The 18,123-nt window shown below is 38.4% G+C and overlaps 1 protein-coding gene across 1 annotated transcript; it reads left to right on the forward strand.

Moving 5' to 3' along the window:
• Nucleotides 1–3,564: 3,564 nt before the first annotated feature.
• LOC111411501 (transcription factor MYB3R-2-like) lies at nt 3,565–6,026 on the forward strand (the record flags this gene model as incomplete). Its single annotated transcript, XM_023042026.1, has 3 exons — nt 3,565–3,668; nt 3,746–3,874; nt 4,182–6,026. Coding segments are annotated over 3 exons (261 nt in total), but the record flags the coding sequence as incomplete, so codon positions are not given.
• Between the last annotated feature and the right edge of the window lie 12,097 nt (nt 6,027–18,123).

Raw genomic sequence — 18,123 nt, forward strand, 5'->3', positions numbered from 1 at the left:
TGCGGAAGAACCTTATCTCTGTTGGTGCCTTAGACTCCAGTGGTTGCAAGATTGTAACATGGAATGGAGTAAAGAAGGTTGTTCGTGGTTCTTTGATTGTGATGAAGGGTATTCGTGAAGGCAATCTCTATACTCTTCAGGGTACTACAGTTATAGAAGATGTAGCGGTTGGATCAAGTGGAAGTGGTGGAGACCCATGTGAGTGCACTCGGCTATGGCATAGGAGGCTTGGGTATATGTCTGAAAAGGGGCTAGATTTGCTAGTCAAGAAATGTTTGCTAAAGAACTTGAAGAAGCCTTGAATGAATTTTTGCGAGCATTGCGTGTACGGTAAAGCACACCGAGTTCAGTTCCAGTCAAGCAAACATAGAAGTAGAGGCATTCTAGACTATGTGCACACGGATGTATGGGGTCCGGCTTCTATCACTTCCAAAGGCGGTTCCAGGTATTTTGTTACATTTGTTGATGATTATTCTAGATATGCTTGGATTTATTTTTTGAAGCATAAGAATGAGGTATTCGACATTTTCAAGAAGTGGAAAGCAATGGTTGAAAACAGAACAGGAAAGAAATTGAAGACACTACGATTTGATAACGGTACTGAGTATACAGATGATGCTTTTAAGGAGTTCTGTGGTAAGGAAGGCATTGCGAGACACTGGACAGTTAGAAATACACCGCAACAGAATGGGGTCGCGAAAAGACTGAATCGCACATTTCGAGAGAAATCGATGTGTATGCGATCCTATGTTGGTTTGGGCAAAGAATGGTGGGCAGAATCGGTTGCAAATGCTTGCTACATAGTGAACCGGTCTCCACATTCAAGGTTAGATGGAGATGTACCTTACAGGGTATTGACAGGAGAACATGCAGATTATGAGAAACTCAGAATATTCGAATGCACAGCCTACTATCACGTCAACGAGGGAAAGCTTGATGTGAGGGCCAAGAAGGCTATATTCTTGGGGTATGCGGCAGGTGTAAAAGGCTATCGCCTATGGTGTGTAGAGGATTCTAAGTTCATAATCAGCAAAGATGTTACTTTTGATGAGAACTCCACGATAGCTTCGTTGAAAGCTACAGTGCCCGGTGGTGATGATGTTGAGGCTACAAAGTCTCAAGTTGTTGACATAGAACCTAGAGATCAACCTGGTTCTAGGCATGTTCAAGAGGAGCATCATGCAGATACTCAAGATGAGAGTGATGATGGGTTTGAACAAGAGGCGGTTCAGCAAGAGAATGTACAGACACAGCAACAATAGCAGCTTGCAGATAACTTGGCTTCTTCTACGCCACGCCGTACTTACAAGCAAGTTCTAAAGTTGGGGTCAGACGAGCCTTTGAGGCAGACAAATTTGATTGAGCATGCACTCTTGGTGGAGGATGATGAGCCTATCACTTTCAAGGAAGCTATTTTAAACAACAATAGTGAGAGTTGGTTGGCAGCGATGGAAGAAGAGATGGAATCACTTCACAAGAACCAAACATGGGAGGTTGTCCCATTGCCCATAGGTAAGAAAGCTATTGATTGCAAGTGGTTGTACAAAAAGAAAGAGGATCCTACCAAGCTCGGTGGTACAAGATTCAAAGCAAGGTTAGTGGTTAAGGGGTTTGCACAAAGACAGGGAGTTGACTACAATGAGATCTTTTCTCCGATGGTCAAGCACACTTCCATTCGGGTGCTGTTGAGTATTGTTGCTCATCATGATCTTGAGTTGGAACAACTCGATGTCAAAACCTCCTTCTTGCACGGGGACTTGGATGAGGAAATCTATATACAACAACCTGAGAGCTACAAGGTTGAGGATAAGGAATGTCAGGTATGTCGCTTGAGAAAATCACTATATGGATTGAAGCAATCTCCTCGACAGTGGTACAAGCGATTTGACTCCTTCATGCTTAAACATGATTTCTCCAGAAGTGAGTATGACTGTTATGTTTATATTCGAAAACTTCGGGGAGGTAACTATATCTATCTTCTTTTGTATGTGGATGACATGCTTATCGCTTCGAAAAGCAAGGTGGAGATAGATAGGTTGAAATCTCAACTTGGTAAAGAGTTTGAGATGAAGGATATGGAGGATATGGGGGCTGCTAGGAAAATACTGGGTATGGAGATTAGAAGAGAGAGGACGAACCGGCGAATGTTCTTGAGTCAGAAAGGCTACATTGAGCGGGTTATTGCTAGGTTCGGGTTGCCAGGTGCAAAGTCGGTGGTAACTCCATTGGCTCCATATTTCAGGCTCTCTGGTAAACAGTCTCCTACTACAGCGGAAGAAAAGGTACGCATGGATCGTGTACCTTATGCTAGTGCAGTTGGCAGTTTGATGTATGCCATGGTGTATACACGCCCAGATATTTCACAGGTGGTTAGTGTGGTCAGTAGATTCATGGCGAATCCGGGGAAGGCACACTGGGAAGCTGTGAAGTGGATCCTGAGGTACTTAAAAGGTACTGCGGATACGGGTTTATGTTTTGGTGGAGATGCATGTCATATAAGTGGGTTTGTGGACTCGGATTATGCAGGTGATCTAGATAGACGACGATCTACTACTGGATATGTGTTTTGCATACATGGTACCCCAGTTAGTTGGCGATCGATGTTACAGGCTACAGTTGCTCTTTCTACTACAGAGGCCGAGTATATGGCCATGGCAGAGGGAGTGAAGGAAGTATTGTGGTTGTGGGGTCTTATAGATGATTTGGGGATTGAGCAATTGTGTGGACTTGTGGTGTGATAACCAGAGTGCGATTCACTTGGCTAAGAATCAGGTTCATCATGCTCGAACCAAGCATATCGACGTCAGGTATCATTTTGTGCGTGATGTCATAGAGGAAGGTGATATTTCACTTTTGAAGGTACATACAAATGAGAATCCAGCAGACATGTTAACCAAAGTGGTAACGGGTAGCAAGTTTCAGCATTGCTTGGATTTGCTTCACATTAGTCCGTGTTGATATGCCCGAGTGGGCATGGCCCTTCGGGGCGGGGTTGAAATGAGGTGAAGAGTATATGAAGGTGGAGGTGAATTACGGAGGCTTGATCCCGAGTTTTGGGTACGTAGGCAACCATGGTTTGAATGGTGCAGCCGAGTTTGGCGCTTGCTGCTTCTTCTTGTGTTCGTCCAAAATTTGAAGTCTATCAAATGATGTACGAAGTGGAGAATTGTGAGAAACTTGGAGTTGAAAAGGAAGAGAATGGCGCCTAGGCGCCATCTGTGGGGGCCTAGGCGCTCCGATTGCTGAAACCAAGCAGGAACTTGGCGCCTAGGCGCCCCGATACACTATTTAAAGCTGGTTTTTTCCCCTTCATTAGTTAACACCCGATTTTGAGAGAGAAAAATAGAGTGAGGTTTGGATAGAATTTATCAAGTAAGAGTTTGTTCTTCTTGGGTATAAATTCAAAGCAATTTTTTTTATTTATCAAGTAAGAGTTTGTTCTTCTTGGGTATAAATTCAAAGCCATTTTTTCTTTCTTGGAGATTAACTTGAGGCTTGTTCAAGTAATCCAATCCATTGTTCTTCATTTATTAATTGAAATCATTTCTTCCCCAATTTCTTATCTTCCAAAGTGGTTTGGGATTTTTTTTCACATTTCAAGTTTGTTTGATTTTGGGCATCTTAGGGAGGTGTTTTTCCCAACATATAGGAAAGCAATGTCGAGACAGGTAGCTAAAAGCCAGTTTATGCACACGCGCCCTTTTGTTATTTTATCAGAAGTTTAACATTCTTACAACTGTCTTAGATGGAACAACCATTTGAATCCAGAAATAAACAAGGGTGCTTGGACCAAAGAGGAAGATGAGGTTCTTATAAGTGCTCATGCAGTATATGGAAACAAGTGGGCTGAAATGGCAAAGCTTTTGCCAGGAAGGTATATCTAGTTCAAGAATTTCAACCACTATTAGTACTGACAAGTGATGATTTTGACTCGAATTGAAAATGAAAAATTTATTAGATTGTACTTTGAAAACATAATCAAATTATTTACATCAAAATGTCTATTTAAACATTGTTTAGTTTTACAAGGAGTTTAACTTAACGCACCATTTACTAAAATGTTGGAAGGTTGTTTATGATTAATGTTGGATTATGTTGCTTCTTTGGTAAAAAAATATTGAGAACTAATCTTTCTTAAGTGTTTATTTTTTATTTTATTTTTTCCTGTGGAAATGTGCTAGGCTGGAGAATTCAATAAAAAATCGTTGAAATTGCTCTCTCAACAAGAAACTTGCTAACTCAATGGCTTGTGGTTTCGCTTTAAATCATCCGGGATTCGATATCCCTGCTTTGCATACTCCTGGATCACACTGTTTGTCCAACCAGAAGTTGGATAACAAAAGGAATGAAGATTCGGGTTCCCTTGATTTGTTTCTTCGATACCCAGAAAGTACTCGAAGTCATCTGCAGTCTTCTGAGAATGGATTTTCTACAATTGTTCCAAGTGGAAGGGCAAATTAGCCAATGAAACTACTATCATCTACTTGCAATCTGACAGAGATGTTTCACAATGGAAGTCACTGTACCGACATATCAGAAGTTAAGCAGTCCAAAGTGTTAGACCATGGTTATATTCATAAGCAGGAGCTAAGCAGCTCCTTGCCTCATGCAGTTTCTTCAAAATATAAGCCAAAATGTAAGAATTCTCATGACAATAGAACCAGCAAAAAGGAGGCATTTCCCTATTCAACCTTGCCAAAAGGAAGGAGTTATAAATGTGATTGCATTGAAGTGCACCGAAATCTGATAGATAAATCTCATGCAGGCTTATGCTATCAGCCACTTCAGGAGGATGATATGAAAATCTACATGTCAAGTGGTAAATTTCCAAGTACGGATTGTTATATCAGGCCACCAATTTCCACTCCAACTAGTTGTATGAAAGTAACATCAGTTTCATACAGCAGCCCAGAGTCCATTTTGAAGACTGCAGCGGTAAGTTACGATAACAAGCCATCCATTATTAGAAAACGAGCAATTCAAGTTTCTCAACAAGCATGCAGTAAAAGTATTTCTGGTACACCAGATAAAATTATGGATTCTTTGAGCAACTTGCTTCGGGCAGCACATAAAAATCCAAATACAGTGGACGACCAATATCAAGCTTTGAGACGACCTCTCCATTCTTCACTCAAATATCAGAAGCTTGAAAAAAATGATGCTATTAAATCTGTGGGGAAATGCCTGGAACGAGCATTTGACGTTTTGTCGGAGTCTGAAAGTACTGACATAAAAAATTCGGTTGTTAATTCCATCCATGCCGATCATGACTCAGATAGCTTGACAAGATCTTCTTGAATTTAGCCATTTTTTCTACAGAGAAGTATGTGATTTCACTCAGTGGCAGAACTTACCTTGGCACACCCCCAGTCTACAAATATCTTCTGCTAGTCAGTATGGATCCATATGAACTGTGGTTTACTTACTAATTTTTTTAATTAATCCTTGTTTACAAAGGAAATCGACAATGCTTTCCATTTAAAAGATTAATGGAGAATTGTGGCAATGAACTACTTGGCCTACTGTCTGAATCTTGCTGAATTCCAGTTCCCTTTGAAGTTGGTATCGAGAAATTTTATTATATAATAAAGTTATTAATTCTCTACTGACTTATATAGATTATACTGTATATTCCATTCGGTCCAAATATGTCCATCTCAACTCTCACTCAAAGGGCATCATACTGTGTATAGACCTTAATTTTACAGAGTAATTAGCTTAATAAAGCAGTTCCTTTTCTATTTAATCAGTTACTAGTGGTATGTCTACTAGGTAGAGATGGATTTGACTGATGAGCTATGGCTTATCTTTAGCAAAAATGCAGTTTGTATATTGGAGTGAACCGTGCTTGATTGTAATTAGACTTTCATACTCTAATTCTGCTCTCTTTTGATTTCACTAATTGCTGCCTTTTTTCCTTACAGGTACATTGATAATCTAACTTTTGTATCACTATTAGTTTACGAGTCTAGATAATCAGCTACAGATGAAGACTTCTATAGGGGAAAGCTTAGCAGTAAAATCAGGCAAGTATTTAGTGAAAGCTGTGATGTTTTACCTGGATGGATAGATTATTGACTGTATACTATAAAAACATAACATTATCAAGAATTTTTTAATGGGACAGAGAGAAATTATAGTGTTATTCTTTTCACGAAACTGCATTTTCATTAAATATGAAATGAGTGCATAATTAATATTACTTGAGAATTGGGTTACAAGGTCCGAAGTTTATTACATGCTTCTGTGTGTCTTGTTGCACTTGAAAAAATGACTGGACTAGAAAATGTCGAAGGGGATTCTTCCACGAATCTCAAGTACACTTCTACGAACACTGGGTGACTTATAAGTCGACTTCTTTGCTATGACCCCAAAATTAATCCTTATGATGGTCTCATTTGGTTTTATTACTGTTTTGAATGACAATTATGGTTCAATTATGGTACTTCAATCATCACCTACTGATCTCACACGTACTCGAAATCTTTTCAATGAAAGTACAAAAATCTTTATTGGCTACTGACAGCTTCATTGTGAAATAATAATAATAATAAATAAATAAATAAATTGCCACATGCAGCTTCCATGCTCTGTATAAAGAATGAAGGAAAAGCAAAAATATCGAACCAGAAGTCTCATTGAGAAAGAAAGGATGCTTAGTTCAAATTGGCTAAACTAACAGAATAAGTTCGTCAAATCCACTTCAACACGTTGCTTACAAATACCAGGTGAAATAACTCTGACCACAAACTGGTAACTAGCTATTAATCTTGCTACATGTGTTTGGATACAAATGGATTGTTGATTACGTGCTTCATATTTTTGGATATGGGGGCTAGTTGATGGAGCGGGGCAATCGATCCTAGATAGACCATTCTTTGAAGTGTATCAATGTTTACGGGAGATACCGACGCTCCAACCTCTTTACATTGCTCTTCATCTGGTTGTGAACTTGAAAAACCAATTCCCAAATAATGTACTATTGCAGATGCATCTTCAAGATGTTAGATATTTATATACTAAGGGGGTGTTTGTTTTCCATTTTTGTAAAAATTAGAATGAAAAATATTACGTTATGGGCCCCACACAAGAAATAGAAATTCAAATTTGGTAACTTGATGTGATAGATAACGATCATATTTTTCATTTTAATGGAGAAAGATTGAGAAACAAACAGGGGCTAAATATATAATTTGAAAGAAATAACTAAGTTAGATAAAGTGTCCAACTGGTGAAAAATGTGGAATTTGTTTGGGCGGTCCGGGGTTCGATTTACATCCCACGCGATAATTAAAAAGTATTTGATTTGTGTGATAATTTGCTTATATGTTGATAATATATTGATAATGAGAACTAGTTTAGATGTGGTTAATAAGACTAAACATCTTTTGAAAAAGCACTTCGAAACAAAAGATTTGGATTTTATTGATATTATTCTAGGAATTAAAAGAGTAAAACATTCCAAAGGATTTACTTCAATCCAGTCTCATTATGTAGAATAAGTGCTTAAGAAGTTTAGCCAATACAATTTTATTTCTGCTAAAACACATTATGATGCAAGCCATCATTTGAGAAAACATTCAAGTACTAGTGTTTCTACTTTAGAATATGCTAAAGTGATTGATAGTCTCATTTTATCTTATAAACTGTACAAGACCTGGTATTATCATATGAGGTTGGTAGATTTAGTGGGTATATTAGTAATCATAATAGTGAAAATTGTGATGCTCTTATTCGAAACTTGAGGTAATTGAGATACACTTTTGACTTAGGAATACATTATATCAAATTCTCTATTGTACTTTAGGGATATTGTGATATTAATTAGATTTTCAATAGCAAAGAAAGCAAATCTACGAGTGGATATATATTTACTTTAGCAGGTGGTGCTATATCTTGAAAATCCACTAAGCAAATTCGCATTGCGAGATCTACTATGAAATCTGAGTTCATAGCTTTATATAAGGCAAGTGAGGATGCTGAATGGTTAAGGAATTTTCTTATGGAAGTTTCTTTGTGGTTTAAACTACTTCCAACTATTTTTGTCCATTATGACAATCAAGCATTTATTTCAAAAGCTCAAAATTCATCCCACAATAGAAAGTCTAGATATATTTGTAGGAGGCACAATACTGTGCGTCAGCTGCTTAAGAATAGGGTCATAGCAATTGACTATGTAGAGTCAAGTAATAATATTGCTGACCGGATTAGCTAGAGAGCTAATTCAGAAAACAATGAGAGGGATGGGGCTAGTGGCGAAGCCAACATCTGGCTAGCTGGGGCCCATGCTGGCTTTGTCGAAATTTAGAGTTGTCCTCGGGAACAGCTAGCAATGAGGAAAAACTTGAATCGGTAGAGGTGGAGCCAGGTTGAAGATGAAGATATAGTCGAACAGGTTATAAAAATTGAAATTGGGATTTGGGCCTCTTGTTTTTAAAAAAAAATAGACCTAATATCAATCCAATCCACTGGTTTCTATGGACGTGTTTGATTTTTTTGAAAATCAATTCCATTCCGATTTCCACACATTCTCCAATGGGAAAAATTCATAACTCAGATGTATTATTTATACCAATTCAATTTTCAAGTCTTAAGTTTAAAAGTGCAAAAATCAGGTATTTATTTGTTAATTAAAAATATTTTATTAATTAAATGTAATAAAGTCACAGTTATAGAACTAATAGTCACATATACAAAATTTTAGGTCACAATTTATTTATTAGTCACATATCATTAAATTAATTAGTCACAAATTATTTCGATGGTCACAGATTTAAAAATTTATGTCACAATTTTTTTCGGTGGTCACAGATCTAAAAATTTATAGGTCACATATTTTCAAATTTGTTGATGACATTTAATTATTTGGTCACAGATGGTCACATAAGTCAAATAGTGGTCACAGACCACCGCCACTAATACTATCGCATCGCCACTGCCATCATGGCCATTTGCAACCACTCTCATCTCGTTACTGTTGTCAAGGTCACATGGTCACAAATAACTAAATAGTTGGTCACACTCGTCAAATAGTGGTCACAACCACCACCACCACTATCGCACCGTCATTGACGTCACGGGCACTTGCAACCACCCTAACCCCGTTATCGACGCCAATACCAACACCAACACCAACACCAACACCAACAAAAACAAAAATCAAGGCAGCCACAACTAACAACCACCACCTCCGTCACCAGGAACTACCACACACACTAACAAATACCCAGTTTGATGGAAAATCACCATGACCACCACGACGAAAAACACCAAACAACAAAACGACCACCAAAACACAACGACCGACTGCACCACACCACACCACACTACATCCACAGCGTACCACCACCACCATTGTCGCCACAACCACAACCACCACTGCCGCTTGCCCCACCGTAACCCCAATCCATTACAACCACCACCACTGTCGACAGTACACCATACCTTAAATCACCGCCATACCATCACCCCCTGCGCCACACCACCGCCTGCAAAATCACCACCTCACCATCACATCAGTAGCGTCCCGCGGCAGCCACAAACCGATCTGAAAATGTGGCCACCACCACCATGCAACCCCACTGTCATTCACCATTAACCACGCACTATCATGAATAAACACATATCTCGTAACTACCTCCACGCGACACCACTACCATCAACACCAACGCGGCGCCTCCACCACCACCACCACATCGCACCTCTCTATACACGTAGATCTGGATCTGACCTATAGATTGACGTTGTGCAATGTGTACAAATTCAAGCAACTGCCGTAACTCCATTTGACCGCTTCGATGCCAAGCCTCAACGCTGGAGGTGTCATAGCTGACCAACCCTAAACGAGCAGCGAAACCACAAATCCACAATTTACTACACCGCCGCGTCAGGTCCTCACAATCGTACTGCTGGGTCTATCCACCTAAGTAAGAGAGAGAGAGAGAGTGAGAGAGAGAGAGTGTGTGTGTGTGTGTGTGTGTGTGTGAATTGAAATGGTTAGGGTTGGAATTGGGGGAGATATTTAATTATCATATTCATCCCGGATTTGTGAATAACAAAACTTCATACCAGGTTTTTGCATTGTAAAGTTAAAACACCGGGAACAGTGTAATTTCCTCTTTTCCAATTTCTAAAATCCCAAACCCATGCTGCTACCTTATAGAGTACTACGCCACTGCCTGCAGTTAACCGTTGCTACTTTCGCTCGTCGATTAGTCATCATCGAACTCTCCAGCACCCAATCTTAGTCCAGCAGTCACCAGTTGGCCAGCCATATGAGTTAATCCTCTTCTCTCTCTCTTTTTTTTTTTCTTTTTAGTTGTTATTTTAATTCATTTTTTGATTTATCATTATTACTGTCTAATGAGTTATAATTTATGTTTCGTGAGTTATGGCTAAGAAATGAGAATTGTGATAAATAATTTATATTTTATGAGTTATGAATTATCATTTATGAGTTTTGATTTGTGATTTGGGAATTTATGTTTAGGATAAGTCAAAAAAATTTATGGAGATCTTGGGCTCTATTTTTCCATGTGTTCTCTATTTTTAATCAATTTCGAATGAAAAATAAATTGGGAATGATGCATTATAGCAATGTTTGCAAAATATGAGACCACGTGAATTCAATTATCTAAGTTTACAATTACAAAGTAAGGTTGTATATATATATATATATATATATATATATATAATGTTTAATATTATTTAATTAAATATTAGTAAAAGACTTTGCTATTTTATGATCGTTGATCTTTCGACGGTCAATGGTCAACGATCAACAGTCAACAGTCATGTCCGTCCTAACCGACCTCCAATCTTGAATTCACCAACTATGATGCATAGTACCAGCTGTATTTATTAGAGGACGAGCTAATGCTCTTGATGCTTACCATAGTTAATATTTAGTATGGTGTTTAGATATAATGCACCCTTGATAGAAGCACCTATTTGAGTGTGAAAGTGGGGGTCGTTTCCTATGAGAATTGAGGCCAATTCTCTAGTGCTTTCAAAGCAATCGAAATGAACACTATCGTTAGAACTCGATGATTGTTTTTAAAGTCATGTGTGTGTTCTATTGTCCCAGTTTACAACAATGTCTGTAAAGCTCAAGACATAGTTCATTCTATACTTAGCAAACTCGATAAAATTATACAAAGTCAAGGTTCAAGTCAACAAACACCTAAACTTGCGTAATTTCTACTGCGTAATTTCTACCATACTTCAGAATAATATTTATTATATTATTTCTTTCTAGTGGGAGATTATTAGATATTTATTTAATAAATATATTATTTGATCATTTTTGGAATTATTAGTAGGTCAAAGTAGCTAGTATAATATGACCGTTTTTAAACAACCCATTAAAAATTGCATATACTTCTGGATTATGGAGAAGTTAGTTATATCTATCCTGGCTATATAAATATATATTTAGTTTTGAAAAAATCGCATAAAAAACAAAACTATCATTTTCATATTCTGTACTTTTTCATACTTGGGTTTTATATTTATATATATTTTCTAGAGTACAATTTTAGAGTTCTGAAGTCATTTGTGATTGCTATACAAATGATTTGTTTGTGTTGACACACTAAAAGTGCAGTCCAAATCAAATAGCCTAAAGAGTGAAGCCCAATTGGGGAATTCAGGATAAATTCCAAACAAAATTATTGATGAATGCTGTGGAAGCCCACGAATACGGTAACATCATTGACCAAGCTTGCAAAATGCCAAGAATCTGAGCGAATGGAGTACCTTACGGTCGCCCACAGCGATGACCCCACTCTCGCCCAAACTTTCGAATCGCCCAGGATCTTAGCAAGCATAAAATATTATAATTATCCAGAATAGCAGTTATTGAGTAATCTTATCACATTTCACGATTCAAGGAGCCCAGTTGATGGCGGTTGAACGACAAAGAGTAATGACAACAGTTAGAGACGGCAGTTCCACGATAAATTAGCCACCATAAAGAAAATGAGTAGTTATACAGCAATCAAGCAGTTTCCAAGCAGTTTGTCACGAAGAAATCATCAAGGGAATATAAAAGGAAGAGAAGATATAGAGAAAAGGACCCCGAATCAAACACTCTCAAACAGAGAATATGTAATTTCGATTTCTTAGTTTAAACTTAAACACTTCTTTTAGTACTCGAGTGCTTGCACCTCTTGGAGGCATTTTGTTTATTTCCAATTGTAAATCATCGCCAATAAAACACCCCTTTTTGGGACTTTGTTTCAAGAGGTCTGTTCCTTACACAATCGTCTGATCCATTTTTAATTGTTAGCGACTACCCGCGCGAAACAATTTGACACGTCCAGTGGGACCTTGGTGTTTGGTGTTGAAGATACAAAAAGTGAAACAATATGCCTCACAAATCTGATAAGGAAGCAGCAAGTCAAAGAGGAGTCCAGTCTGTGATCTAGCGATATGAGGAGCAGCAAAACTCTCCACGAACAGAGGGACAGAGTCAGAGCAGTCACAGTCATTACGAACCAATGACAGAGTTGAGTCCTCGAACCATGCGTGCATTGCTTAGAGAACTCACACAGGATGTCGTTGAACAGGTAAATTTACGAAATGTTCATAATATGGAAAGATTTACTCAGAATGGGAATGCACATTATGACAACATGGCCAAACAACTGAATACATTAAATGAAATAATGAATAAGTTAGTAGGCCAAATTTGTCAGCCAGTTGTGCCTATTGCAAATCACTTTCAAACTAGGACAATCTTAGGACATAATTCCCCAGTCTTAAGTCCAAATCAGGGGATAGAACCACCTTTTGGTCCACCTACTTCAAACCAGGGGATGGTGTAATGCCAAATCAGAATAGTGGTAATGGTACATCTAACTTGGAGGGTAACCTAAATATAAGAGACAATGTCCTAAATAATGGATAGAATACCCCACGTGTCAATGATGGAATAAATATTCAGGTTAATGATAACAATGACTCAAATTATGGCAATTTTGTTGCCAACCAAGGACTAAACATCAGGCCTCAGACAAATCGACCAATCAAACAACCTGTAGGAATTCCATATGACCTCAACGTCATGTTGAGAAATCAAATTATGGAAATAGCACAGGATCAAATGGCTTTTGGGGTACGTCCTGTCATTAGGTCGACTTACATAAAGCCATACCCTGATTGGGTAGACCAAGCATATCCATGTCCTAGAAGGTATAAAGTGCAAGAATTCTCATTATTTACCGGTTTAGGAGAGGTGTCTACTCTAGAACACATAGGGCGATTCACACTGCAAAGTGGTGAAGTAACCGACTACCATAAAATGAGGTTGTTCCCTAGTTCATTAACAGGAATAGCTTTCTCTTGGTTCATCAATTTGCCAGCGAACTCTATTTAAATATGGCAACAATTGGAGCAATTGTTCCATGCTCAGTTTTATAAGACTGAGTTTGAAGTTACTTTGGCCGATTTGAAGAATCTACGTCAAATGTCAAACGAATGGGACCTTTGCCCGAAAAGGAGTTTGTCAAAATCACTCAAAGTTGTCTAAGTTTTGATTTGAAAAAGAAATTTCAAGACATGGAATTTCCTGATCTTTTCCAATTGAGCGCAAACGTGATTAGGTATGAACGATTAATAAGAGAAGAAGAGCAAATGAAAAATTCTAACAAGGGGACTTATTATAGAGACCCAAATTTTGATGTTCATATCATTAATGACAAGTATTACGATCAAATCGAAATGTGTTTGGTCGAATTAATCAAAGGAGACGCGTATACTTGTCCTATAATGGCTAAGCCTAGATCATCGGGTAAGGATGAGCCTATAAAGATAAAAACAAGAAGGCTAGAACGTTTTCATTCGATGTAACCAAAGCTGAGCGATAAACATAAGTTGCCAAGCCCTGAACAAATTAAGGGTAAAAAATATTGTAAATGACATAATGCATGACATTTGACTAATAACTGTTTGGTTTTTCGCCATGTGTTACAGGACACTATTGAATCAGGACGAATTACTTTCGAGGATAAGAAGAAGATGGCAGTGGATGAAAACCCTTTTCCACAGCCACTTGGGGTGAACATGGTGACGACTGGTTTAAAAAATAAGTTGTCAAAATTCAAGTTGGTTATAGATGACGGAGAAGAGGACTCTGGGCCATACCCCAGTGTCTTTGTACGTATCAAAGGGAAGAAGCCTGAAAAGGATGAAGACGTCCTGTGTGCAAGATGTAAAAGAGAAGTGAGTGCCAATATAGAGAAACCAGGGATATGGCAGTATCACCATCACCCTAGTTTTTTCCCAAACGCTCAACCTGGTAGAGGGTGAGGTACATCATTCTATAGAGGACCGCCTTTTGAGAGGCAGTTCAGCTCAATAAATGATGGGAGAACATTCAGGCTACAACCTCGCCAACCAAATGTATGGCATTCGTTCCAGTAAAATGCAGGAAGGGTGATACCCTTCAACGAGATGACTAGAACCCAACAAAGGCATTTTCAATGGAACTATGGACAAATGATGAGGCAACAACAGGGAGTGCCACGTCCTAAGGCGCGTAAACTATTCGAGGTGGGCAGTCAAAATGTTCTCGAAGACAGTGAGGAGACCGGTACAGGTGAATCGATGGAAGAATTGCCAGAGAGTTCTTCTGGGAGATCGAAGTTTGAGCGAGGCAGAAGGGATGGAGAAGATCCAGATCAACCCCTTACTATTCAGTTCGGTACGTTACCTCCTGTCATGGCTAATAACTATTTACTAGTCAATGAGTTCAAGAACAAAGAGAAAGAAGAAGAAGAGAATGAGGATAATGAGGAATAAGCATGTGTACTGGAATGTGAAGAAGGCCAAACTTCTAAAGGGGCCTACAATGGTGAAGAGGATGATGGTATGACGGACATCGAAGAGGAAATTGATCTGGAAGCAAAAAGAAGAAAGAGATGAGTATCGCACAATACTCCGTTGAAGCAACTACATCAAGAGGGAGTTCGTGAAGTGGACTTGTTGGGGGAACCATCTAGGCGTTCTTTCTATTATTACGTGTTGTATGGGATGCCCAAGAGGTAAAAGAGAGTACCTCGCTCTGAAAAGTATGGATCACCTCCAAGAATAATGCCTTCTCCCACAGGTTGGGTAACCAAAGAAGAAGCATTAGAAAACAATAAAAAGGAAATTCAGGAAGCGGAAGCTCAGTGCGACATACTACACATTGACTTATCATAAAAAGATAATTCAACAGAGAACAAGCAGGAAGTGGAAATAGATACTGCCGAAAAGGTTATTTTTAAGAGACCAGCCATGAAGTTAACTAAACACTTGAGACCATTGTACGTTAAGGCTTTAGTTAACGGTATACCTGTGGCGAAAGTACTTATCGATAATGGAGCAGCTATAAACACCGTTCCATCTAGGATGATGAGGAAGTTTGCAAAGATAGAAAGCGATGTGATTCCAACAGAAGATATCCTTACAAGTTTCAATGGAGGAGCAATTTCAACTAAAGGGGTTATGCCATTGGACATAACTGTAGGGACAACTACTAGGACCGCAGTCTTCTTCATAATAGATGGTCCTACTAGTTACAATGCGTTATTAGGAAGGGATTGGATACACGAAAGTCGCTGCATACCTTCATCGCTCCATCAATGCCTGATTTTCTGGAATGACAAGGGTGAAGCAGAAGTGGTGCAGGCAGATCATAGACCTTTTGTCGTAGAAGCAAACTCAGTGGAAAGATTCATGTACGAAGGAAATTACGGACCTGTCAGAGTGGTCCAAGATGGAGAAGAAACTCAAATTGTTGCACAGAGCGAGGAGCCATTTTCGGTAGATGCACTCACTGAAATGTTCAGTCAAATGAGGCCAAACATAGTGGCCTTGGAAGAGCCAGCAATTGGCAAAAAAGTAATCAAGGAGTTTTAAATGAGTTGTAAGCAAAAAGGCGAATGGCCGATGTTCAGGCCTTCAAAGCCAAATTAATGGCTATCAATACAGAATGTAAAGACAGGACGAAAGAAGAAGCGGCCTTGAAAGCATTGTGAGACAAATTGGCAGTGTTTGAGTTGGAACAAAGTATTGGTCGAGAAGTCAACAAGGTGGATTATTTAGAAGAAGAAGTGCCTATAAAGGAATTGGATGATGAAGTAATGTGGATCACCAAGTCTAGTTACGCTCAAGCACAAGACCCTTTAATTAAAGTGAATATTGGCAATGAAGGAGAAGATCGCCGAACATTCATCAGCCAGGTGCTCGATCAAGAGGTTAGTGATAAATTAATCGCTTTATTAAAGGAATATAAGTATTGTTTTGCTTGGGAATATGAACATATGCCTGATTTAGATAGAGATTTGGTGGAACATAGATTGCCAACCAAGCCAAATTTTAAACCTCATAAGCAACTTTCTAAGCGTTTTGCTCCTAATGTACTTCCTGAGATTAAGAAAGAAATAGAGCGATTATTAAAAACAGGCTTTATTAGAACAGTCAGATATGTAGAATGGTTATCCAATATCGTGTCAGTACTAAAAAAGAATGGTAAATTAAGGGTTTGCATAGACTTTAGGAACCTAAACATAGCCACACCCAAAGATGAATATCCAATGCCTACGGTAGATTCTTTAGTAGACTCGACTGTCGGACATGTAATATATTCCTTCATGGATAGGTATTTAGGATACAATCAAATTTATATAGTTGATGAAAATATACACAAAACTGCCTTTAGGTGCCCTGGATCTCTAGGATGTTTCGAATGGGTAGTTATGCCTTTCGGCTTGAAAAATGCAGGAGCGACTTATCAAAGGGCAATGAACTTGATTTTTTGTGATATGATAGGCAAGTTTGTTGAGGTATATGTAGATGATATAGTGGTCAAATCCATTAAAGAAGAGGACCATTTTGAGCAATTGAGATGTTCATTTGAGCGAATGAAGCAATATAAACTAAAATTGAATCCCTTGAAATGTGCGTTTGGCGTTAATGCAGGAAACTTCCTTGGTTTCTTAGTACACAAAAAGGGGATTGAACTTGATAAAAATAAAGCGAAGGCCATTTTAGAGGCCAAACCACCTGACAATAAAAAAGAATTGCAAAGGTTCCTGGGCCAAATAAATTTTTTAAGACGCTTTATTTCTAACTGTGCAGGGCGAACTAAAGCTTTTTCGCTACTTTTAAAGCTGAAAAACCATGACGAATTCTTCTGGAAAGAAAAGCATTAAAAGACTTTTGAAAGCCTAAAGACATATTTATCAAGTCCACCAGTGTTGGTGTCACCAATCCAAGGACGGCCAATGAAAGTGTATATATCGGTCGAACAAGAATCAATAGCTGGAATGGTCGCGCAAGAAGACCAATTTGATGAAGAAAGGGTGATTTACTACTTGAGTAGACGGTTAACAAAATGTGAATGTAATTACTCTGCCATTGAAAAATTATGTCTTGCATTGTATTTCACGTGTACGAAATTAAGGGCTTATTTACGGCCCGTAACCGCTTATTTGATTTCTAGAGCAAATTTGGTTAAGTATTTGTTCTCTCGCCCTATTTTATACCAGAGGGTAGGCCTTTGGACGTTAGCATTATCAGAATTCGAAATACAATACATACCCCAAAAGGCAATAAAAAATAAGGTTTTGGCTAACTTTCTGGCCGATAATCCATGCTTTGACATGCCTGAATAAATTGAATTAGAAATCAATTCTGTCGAATTAAAACCTTGGGTTTTATATTTTGACGGGTTGAAAATCTCTAAAGGTGTAGGAGTAGGAGTAGCACTGATAAATCCTTTAGAGATTTGTTACAAGTTCGTATTCACTTTGGATAGGTGTGCACCAACAATCAAGCTGAATATGAAGCCTTAATCGTGGGTTTAGAATTAATGATAGATATGGAGGTAAAAAATGTGATCGTTAGAGGCAATTCTCAATTGGTAATTCACCAATTGATCGGTGATTTTAAGTGCCAAAGTGATTCCATTATAAATCAATATGAAATCGCCCAAGAATTGTTCGAAGAATTCGACCAAGTAGAGTTTCAATGTGTTAATAGGATGTATAATGACATAGCAAATGAGTTGGCCCAGATGGCCTCAATGTATTCCAAGGTTTTAAATTGGAAATATATTTATGAATATGGAGTAATATT

Source organism: Olea europaea, chromosome 15, assembly GCF_002742605.1.
Source record: "Olea europaea var. sylvestris chromosome 15, O_europaea_v1, whole genome shotgun sequence".
Lineage (NCBI taxonomy): Eukaryota > Viridiplantae > Streptophyta > Magnoliopsida > Lamiales > Oleaceae > Olea > Olea europaea.